The sequence below is a fragment of the Panthera uncia genome, chromosome F1, assembly GCF_023721935.1.
Source record: "Panthera uncia isolate 11264 chromosome F1, Puncia_PCG_1.0, whole genome shotgun sequence".
Lineage (NCBI taxonomy): Eukaryota > Metazoa > Chordata > Mammalia > Carnivora > Felidae > Panthera > Panthera uncia.
The window spans coordinates 62,382,555-62,397,544 of record NC_064813.1 but is presented as its reverse complement, the minus strand read 5'-3'; the positions used below and the strand labels follow the sequence as shown (position 1 = coordinate 62,397,544).

The window sequence follows — 14,990 nt, the reverse complement described above, 5'->3', positions numbered from 1 at the left end:
GGAGAAAGAAAAGAAAGAAAGAAAGAAAGAAAGAAAGAAAGAAAGAAAGAAAGAAAGAAAGAAAGAAAGTTAAATTAAATCTTTGGGAAAGAAAAAAAGAAAAGGAGTCTGACAAAATGGGCATATAGGCCCACAAGGCTTAAGTGAAATGACCACCCCGCCCCCCCTCGTCCCAGGCAACTCCTTGCCTAAATCCTAGCTGGTTGGAGGCTAGCCAGTCAGAGCAGTCTTAGGGAGAAGGCTGGCTTTCAGATTTCAGTCGAGGATGTTAGCAGTTGGGGATTTTCTAGAGATTTCGTTACCATGATCTGGTAAAACTGAGGATCATCTCCGCCAGACTCCAGGAAAGCTGGAATTGGGGGGGACGGGGACTTTCGAAGCTCTTACTGGTTCTCGGCTTCAAGGACAAGTGGGAAACGGGTCTCGTAACCTTCCAGTCTCTCCGCGCCTTCCCGCACATACTGTTGCCATGCTGTGTGCTCAGAGGATGTGTGCTCAGAGGACGCGCACCATCAGACCCCTGAATCACAGGTCCTCCCCGCCTGCAGTCCTGGTCTCCCTCGTGCCTCCATTTCTGGGGCGTGATGGGGCACGAGCTGATGTGTGGAGACCACAGGCGACGATAGCAGCCATCACCCGCATTTGCAGCCCAGGGCTGGGGACACACGTCCGGTTTCTGTGCTGGGAGCAGAAATCTGTCTGCATTGGCTCCTGGGGCCCAAACTCCTCAGCTTGGATCCGGGCCTCTTGGTCCCTCACCGGGTCCTGGAGGGACAGAGTCAGGAGGAAGGGCAGGGGACCTGGCTGGAATTAAAGGGAGATACCAGGGAGTAACAGATGCTTGTTTTTCTGTTCTTCTGCCCCCTCCCCCACTACGCCCCCCTCCAGCTTCCAGGGCTGGGCAGCTGCTGGCCTGGATCTTCTCGGGAGAAACTCCCTGCCCTTAACCTCGAGTTCCAGATGCCACAGCACCTCAGTTTCCTTGCGAGCCTATGAGGCGAGCTGAAATAAGGAATTATTCTTCCCGGGACACCGTAGTGGAAAGTTCTCCAAGTTTCAGGCATTCCCCCTCACCCCCAACCCAACCCCGCCCCCCAACACGCGCGCGCGCGCACACACACACACACACACACACGCGCGCGCACACACACACACACACACACACACACACGCACGCACGCGCGGTGTGCGCTGACAGCAGGCTCTACCACCCTCTAGTGGCCAGAGCAGAAAGGACGCTTCCACCCAGCCCACCGGGATCTTCAGCCTCTAGCAGGGAAAGTCGTCTGCAAGACGCCTGAGACAGAAAACCCACAGCACAGTTTATAAATGAGAAAGGTGAGGGTGCCCGCGGTCACCCCGAGAGTCAGGGGCACGGCTGGGACCAGAACCCAAGTCTCCTGACGCCCACTTTCACGCCCCCTCTTCCCCTCCCCCAGACTCATCCCGGGGGAGGGCAGGTGCAATTGGAAAAGGGTGTCCCTCGTCGCCCCCCGCAGAGCCACGCCTGCACCTCACATCAGCTCGCGGCTTTGATAACGGGGGTCCGTCTGAGGACCTGGCCGCCCTCTGACAGTCTTTCAGGATTGTTCTGGACTTCGCGCAGCTCCCGTCGCCGCGGTGACAACACCGTCCCTTCCCTCAGCTACCCGGGTCTCCCGGTCTCCACGGTAACCGGTGCTTTGCGACCTTCGGTTTGCAGCCGGTCGCGCTGCCAGTGCGGCAGTGGTTGCTGGGCGACGGCGGCGCGTGGCAGGGACCCGGGCGGTTCCTGGGGGGCAGGTGGGGGGAGGGGTCATGGCGCTGGCGGGGCCCCCGGGGGGCTCGGGCTGGACCTGGCGGCCGGTGGCCCGGGACGCGCTCCTGGCGCGGGCCTTCCATTCCTGCACTGAGCTGCGAGGACGCTTCTACCTGGTGGGGGGCCTCCCGGCCGGAGGGGCGACGGAGCCGAGCGGCGACACGGTGGTCTTCGACCCGGCGGGGGGCCAGGCCGTACGGCTGGGGACCCGGGGCGGCCCGCGGCGCAGCCACCACGACGCGGCGCCGGTGGGCGGGCGCTGGCTCTGCGTGGTGGGCGGCTGGGACGGGTCGCGCCGCGTGGCCACCGTAGCCGCGCTGGACACGGAGCGCGGAGCGTGGGAGGCGTGGAGCGCGGCCCCCGGCAGCCGCCCCCCCGCCGGCCTCAGCAGCCACACCTGTACCCGCGTCTCCGACCGCGAGCTGCGGGTGGCGGGCCGGGAGGGCGGGACCCGCACCCAGCGTCGCTACGGCAGCGTCTACACGCTACGGCTGGACCCCGGCGCCCGCACCTACAGGTATGGCACCCCGGGCCCCGCACCGTCCCCCGTCCCTTCATCTGTGCTCTGGAAAAGCGCAGGGGAACAGAATCGCAAGCACTCCGGCCACAGCCGCACCCCGCACCCCGGCACCCGCCTCCCCCCGCACCCACCGTGACTACGATAGCGAGCTCGCTCTCTGCCGCTGCTACCCTCTCTCTCTCATCCGACCGCTGCTCGGTCCCTGCCTCCTTTCCATGCTTGGCACCACAGAAAGGGGCTGGGGAAAGGGCAGTACAGCACTTGTATTTTCCAGAAAACCCAACTCAGGCCCGAACTGCTGCATATCCACAGCTATAAGGAAGAGGGCTGTCACACAGCCTCACGCTCGGGTCACTGCGCTGCCCTGCTCCAAACTCCCGGGCCCCGCCCAGGCCACCAGCTCCTGCTCTTTGGGGGCTGCAACTCGGCTGAACCAGAAGTAGCCGGGCACTGGAGTCACGGGAAGCTTGGGGTACCTGTCGACTCACAACTTGTTAGGGTGGAAAGGGGCAAAAACTGGGAGGCCCAAATCCCTCCAGCCAACACCCCTTCTTTCTCCCGCAAGGAGGAACCACCTGCTGCCCCCCGTCTGAGGGAGCAGCTTGCCAGGCTTGTGAGCACTGGGCAGGGGTCCCGGCAGGGGCCCCGGGGCCTGCGGCATCACTCGTGTTCCGTGGTGGGGCCCTTTGCCGTGCTGTTTGGCGGAGAAACTCTGACCAGAGCCAGAGACACCATCTGCAATGACCTGTACATCTATGACACCCGTGAGGGCCGGCTGGTTGAGGCGGGGAAGAGGGTGGGGAGAAGGTGGGAAGACGAGGAGGAGCCCCATGGTGCCAAAACGGTACCGCCTCAATAAGCACCCTCTGCTCTTCCCCAACAGGCAGGTCCCCTCCTTCGTGGTTCCACTTCCCCTGCGCAGACCAAGGGCTGAAGCGCGTGGGCCATCGCACCTGCCTTTGGAATGACCAGCTTTACCTGGTTGGGGGTTTCGGTGAGGATGGCAGGACGCCTAGTCCACAGGTTTGCATCCTGGACCTTTTTATCTAAAGAACATGCCAAGACACATCGCCAAGCCCCCGTTTTGTTGCAAACTCGCAGCGCGTTACCACCAGAGCGATCTGCCTCATTTCACCTGCTTATTAAATTTCAATCTGAGAGTCAACATTTGTCTCTGAATCTTTTGGGGGGGTGGGGGAGGGCAGTGAATAAGGAGATACATCTTTATTTGCAAGGGAAAGGATAAAATATGGGGCCTCCTCCGAAACTGTGAACCATCAGCCCGATGGAGCCAAACCCCACAGATCATGGGCTTTTTTCCATGCCTCATGCAGATCCCGCCCCTAATATTGGGAGAAAGCTTGAGGCTGGAGCTGAGCATTCTGACCAAAACATTTAATTAACAAAAAAATATTACAATAGCAGAGAAAATAATAATAATAACAATAAAGAGAAATCAGAAGAAGTGGGAGTCAGGGTAGAAAAAAAAAACGCAAAGGCCTTGGTCCCTAGGAGACCAACACTCCGGCTGAGTTGGACTTGGCCCCAGCCCCTTCGGAGTTTTCCTTGGCTGCCGGCTTGTCATCTTCCCCCATGAGACGAATGTTGTGCTTTTCCCGGAACTCATTTAATTCTCTTCCCTTTGCCTGAAGCTGCTGTGTAAGTGTCTCAATGATCTTCTGTATCTAGAGGGCCAGCGATAGGATTACATGAGGATTTCAGGAACCACCTTCCCCTACCTGGGATGGACTATAGTTGGGGGACGGGAAGGAGAGAGGACACCTGTAACCTCACCTTTTACCAAGTATTAATAGTAGAGCCGAGACCCTAAAAGTATGCCTTTCTCAAACACAACGGCGTGTGAGCTTTAATGTACATTAAGAACCACTTGGGCTGTTTATTTTTAAAATGCCACTCCGTGGGGTGGCTGGCTGGCTGGCTCGGTCAGTAGAGCATGTGACTCTTGATCGTGGGATTGTGGGTTCGAGCCCTGCGTTGGGCACGGAGAGGACTTAAAAAAAAAAAAAAAAAGGATGCCACCCCATAGGCCCCCTAGCCAGTTGTTCTGAATCGGTGGGTCCAGGCAGCTGCAGTTTGGGTCAGGCCTCCAGGTGACCTGGATGCAGGTGTCCCCGGACCACACTGTGAGAGACCCTGCTCTCACTGCTGCCTCTCCCCCTTGGGAGAGCCAGGCTTGTGAGCCAGGTCACAGAGTGCCGGGGAAGAGGCCGCCAGCCAGCAGTCCCTCCTGTGTGAGGAGTTAGACTTTGCACAGCATAAAAAGCACAGGCTGACAGGCTGCACGTGCCATCTTCAACATGGGTGCCCGCCCACTTCCTCCACCATGCTCCCCCAGTCCCGGCCTCCCTTCCCTCACCCCTCGGCGCCCAGAGCTTGTCCGCAAGGACTCCCGCTCACCTGCTCCTTGTTGCTCTCCAGGGCCGGCAACACCTCCTTGACCGTCCGCTCCACCAGCACACCTCCCACCATGCGGTAGCACTTGCGGGCTTCGTCCACCTCCTTCAGGGTGTCTATCACCAGGCTGGGGTGGGAGGACAAGGCCGCTTGGAGAATCCAGCCCCGCTCCACGGCAGCCCGCCCGCCGCTCCTGTTTGCGCCTCCCCAACGCCCTCACCTGTGCTCATTCAACTCCATCTCTAGCTCGGCTGCCTTGGACGCCAGACCCCGCTGTTCCTGTCGAAGGCGGTTGAAGCCAGCAATGACCTTAGAAGGTGAGAAAGATTTAAGTGAGAGAGGAGACAGCGGGCACGGCAGAGGGTCAAGACACAACACAGGACGGCGAGCTTTGGACACCTCCCTTAGAAAAGGAGTAGAACCCACGTCTGTCATTTCAACCTTCAGTCTGTCCGGAAGCCACTCACCCTGCACTGAGAGCCTGCACGGTGTGAGAGAGAGAGCTCTGCTAGTCCCTCTCGCAGCTTCCCGTGTGGTGAGGAACAGGCATGTGTAACTCAGGATGGGGTGGAGAGCCACTGGGGCACCTGCAGAGAGGCTTAGACTTGCAGGTAAAGAAGGCTGTTCGGAAAGACTCTGTGGTGAGTTAACTCCTGTTTGGACCTGCCCAGCCAGCATTCTTCCCACAGGGGAGCCGCCCCTCCTTAGCTCAGGGGGTGCTTGTGGGGCTACCATTCACAGGACCCTTGGCCCTTGACCACAAGGGCGGTGACCTGTTGTTCTATACCAGAGTCTCTGTACAGGAACTGATTTTGGGGGTAGAGAGAAACGGGTATGGAAGACAGGTGCAGCGAAGGCAACTACTTGTCCTGCAGAGACGATCCTCCATTCCTCCTCCTGAAATCCCCAAAGCTGCCCTAGTTCTTGAACTTGGTGGGACTCAGTTATTTAACCTTTCTCTTCATTGTGGTCAATTCTGTGAACTACCCACCAGCCTTCCAAAACACTACTTCAAAAAAGAAAAGGTTGCTCAGGGTCCATGTCTGTAGCCTGGAAACCCCAACTAACATAGGCTTCCTGAGAGACACGGCCTTAACTGAAGCCTGAAGGACGAGAAACTGGGGGAGGAAAGGGTGCAAAGGAGGCATAAGAAGTAACACACATAAAGGCCCAGAGAAATGATTACTACCAGCTCCTTGTTCCCCAGAAACAGAGCAGGGAACCTAAAACAGCGTGAAAGCCAGACTGGGTACTAAAATCACCACCTCCGTCACTCTCAGTACAGGGCTCTGATGACTGTGTTCAGAAAGAAGTACCAGATGAAAGGCGGAAAGTGTAATGAGGAAAGAAGATTGTGGGGGTGTGTGTGGGGGAAACATGGGGCCCAGAGACAAAAAACCAGGTTCAAGTTGGTCTGTGCCATATATTGGCTCTATGGCCTTGGACATTTAATCCGATGGTTCTCAACCCTGGCGCCACGATAAAGTCCCCAGGAGAGCATTTTCAAAACACGAATGGTGGAACCTCAGAACAATTACACAATCACTGGGTGAGGCCCCTGGGATCTCAGCACTTCTAACACTCCCCCATAATTCTAATGTGCATCCAGAAAGGAGAACCACTGGGTTTCCCCCTCTGGGCCTGAGTTCCCTCACCTGTGACACACACAGGGTCACCTACTTTATAGAACTGCTGTATGGTGCGGGCTAGTTAGGAAAGGGCTTCGTAGGCAGGAAAAGTGCGTTAACTGCTGTCATGGCCTTCTCCCCAAACCCAAGTGCCCCCTTGGCCCTTCCTGATCAGCTGAGGGCCGTGGGCCCGCCCACGCTCTCGCTCCCAGCCATATCCTGCCCAGTCTCATGCTACTGGTGACCGCCTCATCTTTACTAGGACCTTCTGTCCCATACCTCTCTCCACAAGGTTCATCTACAGCTGATAAGACCCTGCTGGCTGGCCTGTGCCACCCCTACATCTCTTTTCCTGCTCAGAAAACCAAGAAATAAGTCTGACTAGGACGCCGTCGCCCCAGTCGTATGCTGCCTCCTCCCGGCCACCAGCCTTTGATCTCCGTGTACTTCTCGCACTCATTGCAACAAACACTTTGAAACCTAACTCCACTACCTATACCAAACTATTCCATTTATGGTTAGCTTTTCCTTCACTATCGATGTTACAGATCAAAGTAATTTCATCTATGGAAATTCCACAACGAAACCAGATTCTAGATGCTCTCCCAGCATCCAAATGACCCTCTCTTCTGGATGTATTTTGTTGAACCCATCAGTGAAATCAGCTTAAGAGTCTAAAATTTCTGAGGCCTAGACTTATTTTCCTTAGTAATTAGTAGGAATCTACTTTTCAGCCACCAATTTAACACAACTAAAGGCAAGAAGAGGTTTTGTTTTCAACTCCAATTTTTCTTCAAACATTATTGCTAATTAACAACCCCTACTTCCTCTTGGCCCAGTTTATGAACTTTTTTTTTTTTTTTTTTCAACGTTTTTTATTTATTTTTGGGACAGAGAGAGACAGAGCATGAACGGGGGAGGGGCAGAGAGAGAGGGAGACACAGAATCGGAAACAGGCTCCAGGCTCCGAGCCGTCAGCCCAGAGCCCGACGCGGGGCTCGAACTCACGGACCGCGAGATCGTGACCCGGCTGAAGTCGGACGCTTAACCGACTGCGCCACCCAGGCGCCCCCCAGTTTATGAACTTTTAATCAAATGGCAAATTAAAATAAATCTATTTCAGTGTATGAGTTATCTACAGTTATTATGGAAAATTTCAGCCACTGGTGCACTTAAAGGAAATGAAATCTCTTAGCAGCTAACCATAACCTAACTGTAAATTAGATGCAAAATAAGCCCATAGTAACCTGCCAATGAAGACAGAAAGGCTGTGATGTATTCCCACGTTCTTCCTCTGAAAATACTTTTCTAATGGTCTTTTCCCTTATGGCCAGACTTATTTTCCTTCTCTTTCCCTTATTCCCATTCTCCTAAAGTTGTCTGGCGTGAGAAGGGATGGTTAGGTCAGTGTTGATTCCCTCAGCCCTACTAAAATCTTCATCTTACATGTAAACATCCCTACTGAAAAAGAATCCAATTAAATTAAAATACCAACTGTTTATCCTATTCAAAAGTAACTTCAATCCTGGCAACTATACAGAGCTCTTTACATTCTTGGCACACTTTTATACAGGACATGGTTTTCTACCCCCGCCCCCCCAGCTTTACTGACGTAAAATTGACATATTACATTGTGTAAGTTTAAGGTATACATTATGATTTAGTATATGTATATATTGTGAAATGATTGATAATAAAGTTAATACATCCCATATGTTAACCCTCTCTGTGTGTTCACATATAAATGCATATCAATTCCTTAAATTTTTTGGTAGAAAAGCTTTCCAATTTTAGTGCATTTCTAATTTTCAACTATGCAGGCCTGCCTTCTAATCTTTACTGTTGTCTTCTTTGAAATTTTAAATATGCAAATGCAACCTCTTTTAAAAAAATTTTTTAATGTTTATTTTTGAGAGAGAGACAGAGACTGAGCAGGGGAGGGGCAGAGAGAGACAGAGGGAGAGGGAGACACAGAAACTGAAGCAGGCTCCAGGCTCTGAGCTGTCAGCACAGAGCCTGACGCGGGGCTCCAACTCAAGAACCGTGGGATCATGACTTGAGCCGAAGTCGGACTAACTGGCTGAGCCACCCAGGCACCCCTGCAACCTCTTTTTAAATACCTGTTTTTTCCACAGTCCTACAATATTGCACCTTCCGCCCAAGGTTTGTAAGGAAAAGAACACTACTATATGCCAGGCACTCTGCTCGACTCTATCTCATTTAATTCTAAAACAAACAAACAAAAAAGCACAGTATAAGACCTGTACCTTCATTTTATGGGTCAGTAGACCAAAGATGGTGGAGAGAGAAAGAGGAAGGAGGGAGGAGCGGGAGGGGAGGGAGAGGGAGGGGAGGGAGAGGGAGGGGAGGGGAGGAGAGAGGCAGCAGGGGAGGGGGCAGGGAGGAGGGGAGGGGGAGGGGGGGGGGGGGGGGGGGGGAGGGGAGGAAGGGGAGAGGGAGAGAGAGAGAGAGAATGTGTTAGCACAGTAAGCTGCGGAACTGGTACCTCTCCCCAGCTCTGTGGAACTCTAAGGACCCTTTTCTAGCTGATGTATTATTCCCGGCTTGTCATCCGTCACCTCTCATAGAGGTCAAACTAGGGGGTGTCTGGCTGGGTTCAGTTGGAAGAGCGTGTGAATCTTGACCCAGGGATTGTGAGTTCAAGCCCAACATTGGATGGAGAGATTACTCAAAAAATAAAATCTCAAAAAAAAAAAAAAAAAAAAAAAAAAGTCAAACTAGTTTTGTATGATTTATTTGCCTGTTTTATTTTTTCTTTCTTTTTTCTTTTGTTTAATCACTACCGTATACTTTTGGTAACTTTACAAAAAATCTGCAATCAATACCTTTATCTCCAAAATGTCCTTTGGTCTTTTTTTTTTTTTTTTTCTTGTCCTTTGGTCTTCTTACCTACATGATATTTACTCTTATTGGTTCACTGAAGAATAGAATAACAGGTCAAGAATTACGACTGGATGCGTCTGGAAAAGCATTTTATAGGGTATCACTCACTAACTATCTTCTTTTCAGTTCAGTGCCCTCTTTTCCTGACAAACATACTCAGCTGTCAAAGAAAACTTCTTTGACCTTATTACTCCAACAAATAATGGTTCTAAGCCCTTCTCTTCATCTTTTTTTTTTTTCTTTTTAAAGTAGGCTTGCCGCCCAGCACGGAGCCTGTTGCGGGCCCCAAATCACAACCCAGAGAGCAAGACCTGAGCTGAGATGCAGAGTAGGGCACTCAACTGACTGAGCCACGCAGTCGCCCCTTCATCATGTTTTTAGGACTAGTCTATACTCACTGCCTCGACTTCCTCACCTCCCATTCATTCCCAGCCCACTTTAAATTGCTTTCTATCTATACTAGTTATTAAACTATTACTACTTATTAAACTAACTTCTCAAAGATCACGAATGGCCTCCTGCCTAACCCAACAATTTTTTCTCAATTTTCACTCTGCTGCTTTGAAACTCTCTTAAGTAGCACACGGTAAGGTGGAACTAGCCCAGACTTCTGAGTCTATTGTGGACGGGTTCATATCCTAGTGTTTTTGCTGTTTACTTGCTGTATGACCAAGCTACTTAACTTCTCTTGGTTTCCTCATTTATAAAATGCAGTTAATAGACCATAAAGCAGGGTTTCTAAACGTCAGCACTACTGAAGTTTTGGGCAGGAAAATACCTTCTTATGGGGGGCTGTCCTGTGCATTGTAAGATATTTAGCAACCTCCCTGATTCCACCTACTAAAAGCCAGCAGCAACTCCTACTTGTGACAACCAAAAATGTCTCCAGGCAATGCCAAATATCTTGGGGGGGGGGGGGGAGTCCCAGCAAGCGGAGAACCATTGTCTCACGGTAGCAATGAGGACTGAACTGAGAGGCCCAGTGTAATGTACATTCTCTTCTCACTTTTAGCTTCCAGGACCCTTCAGTTCCTTGGTTCTCTAACCTGTCTTAACACTCCGTTCCCCTTCCTGAAGTTCTTCCTCTCATCCCAACAGTGGAGAAGGATCTAAGATTCTTTTCATAGCACTTCTCCCTTTATTACCTATACTATTTCAACTGGTATTCTTAGCTACCTCTGTGGTTCCAACAACTGCCTTCATTTGACTGCCTGCAAATCCAGGCCTCAGAAATTCTAGACTCTAGACCCAAATTTCAAGTTAGAGGAAGGCATTCGGAAGTCAGTCAGAAATGGCTTCAAAATCTGTGAGCGAGTTACCCCTTTTCTGAATCTCAGTTTCTTCACCAAGAACATAAAGGTAGTATCAGTCTCCTAGCATGTTTGTGAAGATCAACTAGTTACATCAAGAACTTAGGACAGGGGCGCCTGGGTGGCTCAGTCGGTTGTGCGTCCGACTTCGGCTCAGGTCATGATCTCACCATCAGTGAGTTCGAGCCCCGCGTCGGGCTCTGTGCTGACAGCTCAGAGCCCGGAGCCTGTTTCAGATTCTATGCCTCCCTCTTTCCTCTGACCCTCCCCTGTTCATGCTCTCTCTCTCTCTGTCTCAAAAATAAATAAATGTTAAAAAAAAAAAAGAACTTAGGACAATATCCAGCAGAAAACAGATTGTCACTAAATGGTAACAATTAGCACGGAACATTTCCACTTAAATGTCCTATGGGTACCTTAAACTCGGGTCATTCAAAGCTGAACTGATCATCTTTTACCCCGTTTTAAACTGTTCCCTTTTCTTGTCTCCCCTAGTTCTGCTAATGACACCACCCTGGCCCTCCAGGTAGGAAACCCTGGTTTCATCTTTGAACACACCTTTATCGCAACAACTGCCAAGTTCATTGCATCAATCTCAGCAATTTTTCTTTGGCTCACTGACATCACCCCACTTCGAGCCTTCATTATCTCTTGTCTAAACTACTCCCGTCGTCTTCTAAATTATCTCCCTAGTTTTGGACTCTCCAAATTCATCCTATACGCTGCTGGTGACTTAACTTTCCTAACACTTGGATGACACAGCAAACTGTTCGTGACATATTAGGCTTACAATGCAGATTGCAAAATGGTATATACCGTACGATGCTATTGTACTGGACCAATATTATAAAGTATGCAAATACGTAAAGAACACACATCCTCCCTTTCCATCTACACATGCATATACAAAAACATAAAAGAGGGGAGAAACCTCTTTTGGAGTATATCAAAGGATATACTCCAAAATGGTAATAATAGTTATCTTTTAGACAGTAGGCTCATGGGTACATTCACTTATTTTGTACTTTTTCCTGTGTTTCCCACATTTTCCATAATAAACATGCCTTATTTTAGGTAGCAGAAAAAAAAAAACAAAAACAATAGTATACCATATATCCTTCTGTGACTCGGGCACTGCTTACATTAAAGAGTTCCAAATTCTTGGGGCGCCTGGGTGGCTCAGTCAGTGGAGCATCTAGCTCTTGATTTCAGTTCAGGGCATGATCTCACAGTTCATGAGTTCAAGCCCCCGCATAGGGCTCTGAGCTGACAGTGCAGAGCCTGCTTGGGATTCTTCTCCCTCACTCTCTGCCCCTCCCCTGCTGGCTCACACATGCTCTCTCTCTCTCTCTCTCTGTCACACACACTCTCTCTCAAAATAAACTTAAAAAAAAAAAAAAAAGGTTCCAAATTCTTTGCCATGCAAAGACTCAGCTTGCTTTAAGCACCACAACTTTCTTATACCTTGTGATTTAGCTAAACTAACCACTCACTGTCAGCCTGTGCTTTCCCTAGGTCTCCTCTTCTCATCCTATTCCCTATATTCTATTTCCATTACCACCTGTTCAAATCTATCCAATCCTTCAGGCCCAGCTCAAATATCTTTAATACGGTCGTGGTGTAAATGGAAAAATAGGTCTGTCTGATTCTCAACTCGCTCACTCAGTTAAAAGCCCCACCCTTCCAGTTACTGACTTTGGGTGAGTTAACCAAAGTCTCTGAAACTCAAATGTCCTTACCTACAATATAGGTAGGTAAGGTATAGGAAGACAACATAACCTACCCAAACGGCATAATAAATTAACAGAAGATCAAACAAATGCCTAGTACAATGTTACTTCCTTCTATCTTGTTTATAAGGGACCTATGCAGCTCACGTTTGCAGCAGTGTAAATCACACACACACACACACACACACACACACACACACACACACACACCTTTAAAGTCAGCTCCAGGCCCAACGTGGGGCTTGAACACATGACCCTAAGATCAAGAGTCACATGCTCCACCTACTGGGCCAGCCAGGAGCCCTGATAAATCTTCTATTTTTTACCCAGTGTTCTCTCTAGAACACAAAGACCACAGAATGTTAAGCAAGAACAGCCTCCGAACTCAATTATCACACCCGCTCAGCCCTCTTTGAGGGGTTCTTTTCTTTCTCCACAACCCCTTAAACATTGGCTCCATCCTCGTTCTGCTTCTCTTCTCACTTTCTGTACAAACCCTAGAGGATTTCACCCACAACCGTGGCTTTGTCTACCATCCATAAGCTTATAATTCTCTAATCCGTATCTCTGACTCAGGTTTCTGTAACTCAAGATTTATAAATCAAACCAACTACTAGATGTCTCTACTTGACCGTCCTACAAGAAACCCAAACTCAACCCCCTAAAATAAACGTATTTTCCCTCCCAGACATTTCCGATCTTCCTACATTCTCTACGGCACCAGCATCCATCAAAGACAGAGATCTGAGAAATATCCTAGATCCATCTCTATCCCTTTTCCCCCACATTCGAGTCTTGCACCCTTGTGCAAGTCTTGTCCCATGCCATACTTTGTCTACCTGCACCCTAAACGTGCCAGGCGGTTTTATGCCTCGGTGCTTTTAAGTACCTTATTCCCTCTACCTAGGAAATTCCCCACTTCCTTCTTTGCCTGACTAACTCCTCTCATCCTTTAGAATTGACTGGAAGGAATATCTCTTCCAGAAGGGGAAAGAAGAAAAACAAAACAAAACAAAACAAAACCTAGCATTTATTAAGCACATACTATATTCCAATCACTGTGCAAAAACACTCTGAATACCTTTTTTGACTAATAATCAAAATAGTGATGAGGTACACACCATTGTGCATAATTTTTATTTTAGAGCGTGTGCACATGCGGGACAGAGGGAGAGAATGTTAAGCAGGCTCCACGCCTGGCACGGAGCTCGACTTGGGGCTCGATCCCACGACCCTAGGATCATGACCTGAGCCAAAATCAAGAGTCGGATGCCCAAGAGACGGAGCCACCCAGGCGCCCCTGCACCATTATATTTTTCACAGGAGAGCAAGGTGAAAGAAGTCACCTATACAAAATAAATAGCAGAAATGTGATTCAAACACAGATCTGTCAAACCCAAGTGCACTTCTTACGCTCTAAGCCACCCCACTATACCACAGCTTCCCTTTCCCACCCATTCCTCGAATCTCATAACCTCTTGCTAGGGGGTCCCTCCTTTAGCTACCATAAAGAGGGGCCCGTGTGGAATACTGTACATTGAGTCTGTGAGCTAACTTGAAAACAAGATCTAGGTTTCCCTATACACAGCAGAGGGCCTGGCACAAGGCAGACCCTCAGAAAGTATCAGGTGTCTTTTCCCTTCCCTTCCATCTCTCTCCCCCCCCCCCCCCAGAAACTCTTCCCCCCCCCCCCCAAAACCCCACAGCACTTTATACCTGTTAGAACACTCACCTTCTGCCTCATATTAGCATTTTGTATGTGTTATTTTACTACGGGCTCTTTGCATGGGGCAATTTGAAAAACCCTTATGCGGATACCTTTGCCTGTAGCAACTGTTCCACAAATAAATGATAAATGAACCTGTAATTAGAAGAGCTCTTGTTTATGTTTTCCTTTCTATCATGGAGATTTCTTCCCACTCCCATTAAAACACTAGCCTCACTATTAGCAAATGGCTCCCATGCCACAAAAGGCTTTCTGAGTTATTTATCAAACATCTCGCGATGCCAGAGACTGGGGGAAATGCAAACTCGGGTTAGGAAAGGGTTTCTGGTCGCTAAAGAAATTCAATCTTACAATGAGTCCCGAATCAAAACAGTATGGAACACTAGACTGTTCGAGTATGTGAGTCACGTGGCTCTGCAGGGTGAGGGCGACTGTCAACGTGGTTTCAGGGTCACGTAACAGACCACATACAACCAGCCCGTTGACTAATCCCCTGGGATTCGTTACGAGCGGCCTTGCCCAGCCTATCCTGTTTGAGGGTGCGGAGAAGTGGGGAAAGTGACGACCTATCTCCCCTCACAACTGTGCATCCTCCCACACCCCGCATCTCGGGGCTCTCGCCTCCTGCTGGCTCACCCAACACCCCCAAGGGAGGCGTGGCCTTCACCTACCAACCCTTTGGCTCTCTCCCTGGGGGCTCGGCCAGCTTCTCCAAGGACCCTCCCCTCTCTGAGCGGCCTCGCAAAGGTGGGACTGGAGTGAGGCCTGCACCGGCCACAGGCTCCCCTCCTCTCTCCGCATCGACTTCGGACCCGGCCTGGCTGCCCTCCTTCGCGTTCTCCGCTCCTCACCTGCTCTGCCGACACCGCCCCTTTCCCCGCGCCGCTGCCGCTGCTCTTGCCGGCGCGACCGCTGCTCTCCGCCATCTTCGCCGCCTGCTGGGCTTCCGGCCTGCGCAG

General features: G+C 50.5%; 2 protein-coding genes across 3 annotated transcripts; one reads left to right on the top strand and one right to left on the bottom strand.

Moving 5' to 3' along the window:
- Nucleotides 1-1,637: 1,637 nt before the first annotated feature.
- On the top strand, nucleotides 1,638-3,483 carry KLHDC9 (kelch domain containing 9). 2 transcript variants are annotated; one of them, XM_049634646.1, is made up of 4 exons: nucleotides 1,638-2,315; nucleotides 2,631-2,790; nucleotides 2,884-3,082; nucleotides 3,202-3,483. In XM_049634646.1, the coding sequence occupies exons 1-4, from the start codon at nucleotides 1,798-1,800 to the stop codon at nucleotides 3,366-3,368; spliced, it is 1,044 nt and encodes a 347-aa protein (XP_049490603.1). In that variant the 5' UTR covers nucleotides 1,638-1,797; the 3' UTR covers nucleotides 3,369-3,483. The 2 variants fall into 2 exon arrangements, with proteins under 2 accessions (XP_049490603.1, XP_049490604.1); XM_049634647.1 differs by having other exon boundaries at nucleotides 3,206-3,352.
- Nucleotides 3,484-3,692: 209 nt separating this feature from the next.
- Nucleotides 3,693-14,986, bottom strand: PFDN2 (prefoldin subunit 2). Its single transcript, XM_049634659.1, has 4 exons — nucleotides 14,883-14,986; nucleotides 4,954-5,042; nucleotides 4,737-4,860; nucleotides 3,693-4,003 (listed from the first exon to the last, which is right to left on the bottom strand). The coding sequence occupies exons 1-4, from the start codon at nucleotides 14,955-14,957 to the stop codon at nucleotides 3,827-3,829; spliced, it is 465 nt and encodes a 154-aa protein (XP_049490616.1). The 5' UTR covers nucleotides 14,958-14,986; the 3' UTR covers nucleotides 3,693-3,826.
- Between the last annotated feature and the right edge of the window lie 4 nt (nucleotides 14,987-14,990).

Bases quoted from the DNA above. Each gene is read 5' to 3' on its own strand.
- KLHDC9 (XM_049634646.1), top strand. From the start codon at position 1,798: ATGGCGCTGGCGGGGCCCCCGGGGGGCTCGGGCTGGACCTGGCGGCCG. The intron at 2,316-2,630 runs GTATGGCACCCC...GCATATCCACAG, and splicing joins CCCGGCGCCCGCACCTACAG to CTATAAGGAAGAGGGCTGTC. The intron at 3,083-3,201 runs GTGAGGGCCGGC...CTTCCCCAACAG, and splicing joins CCTGTACATCTATGACACCC to GCAGGTCCCCTCCTTCGTGG.
- PFDN2 (XM_049634659.1), bottom strand. From the start codon at position 14,957: ATGGCGGAGAGCAGCGGTCGCGCCGGCAAGAGCAGCGGCAGCGGCGCG. The intron at 5,043-14,882 runs GTGAGGAGCGGA...TCACCTTCTAAG, and splicing joins GGGCGGTGTCGGCAGAGCAG to GTCATTGCTGGCTTCAACCG. The intron at 4,861-4,953 runs GTGAGGGCGTTG...CTCCCACCCCAG, and splicing joins ATGGAGTTGAATGAGCACAG to CCTGGTGATAGACACCCTGA.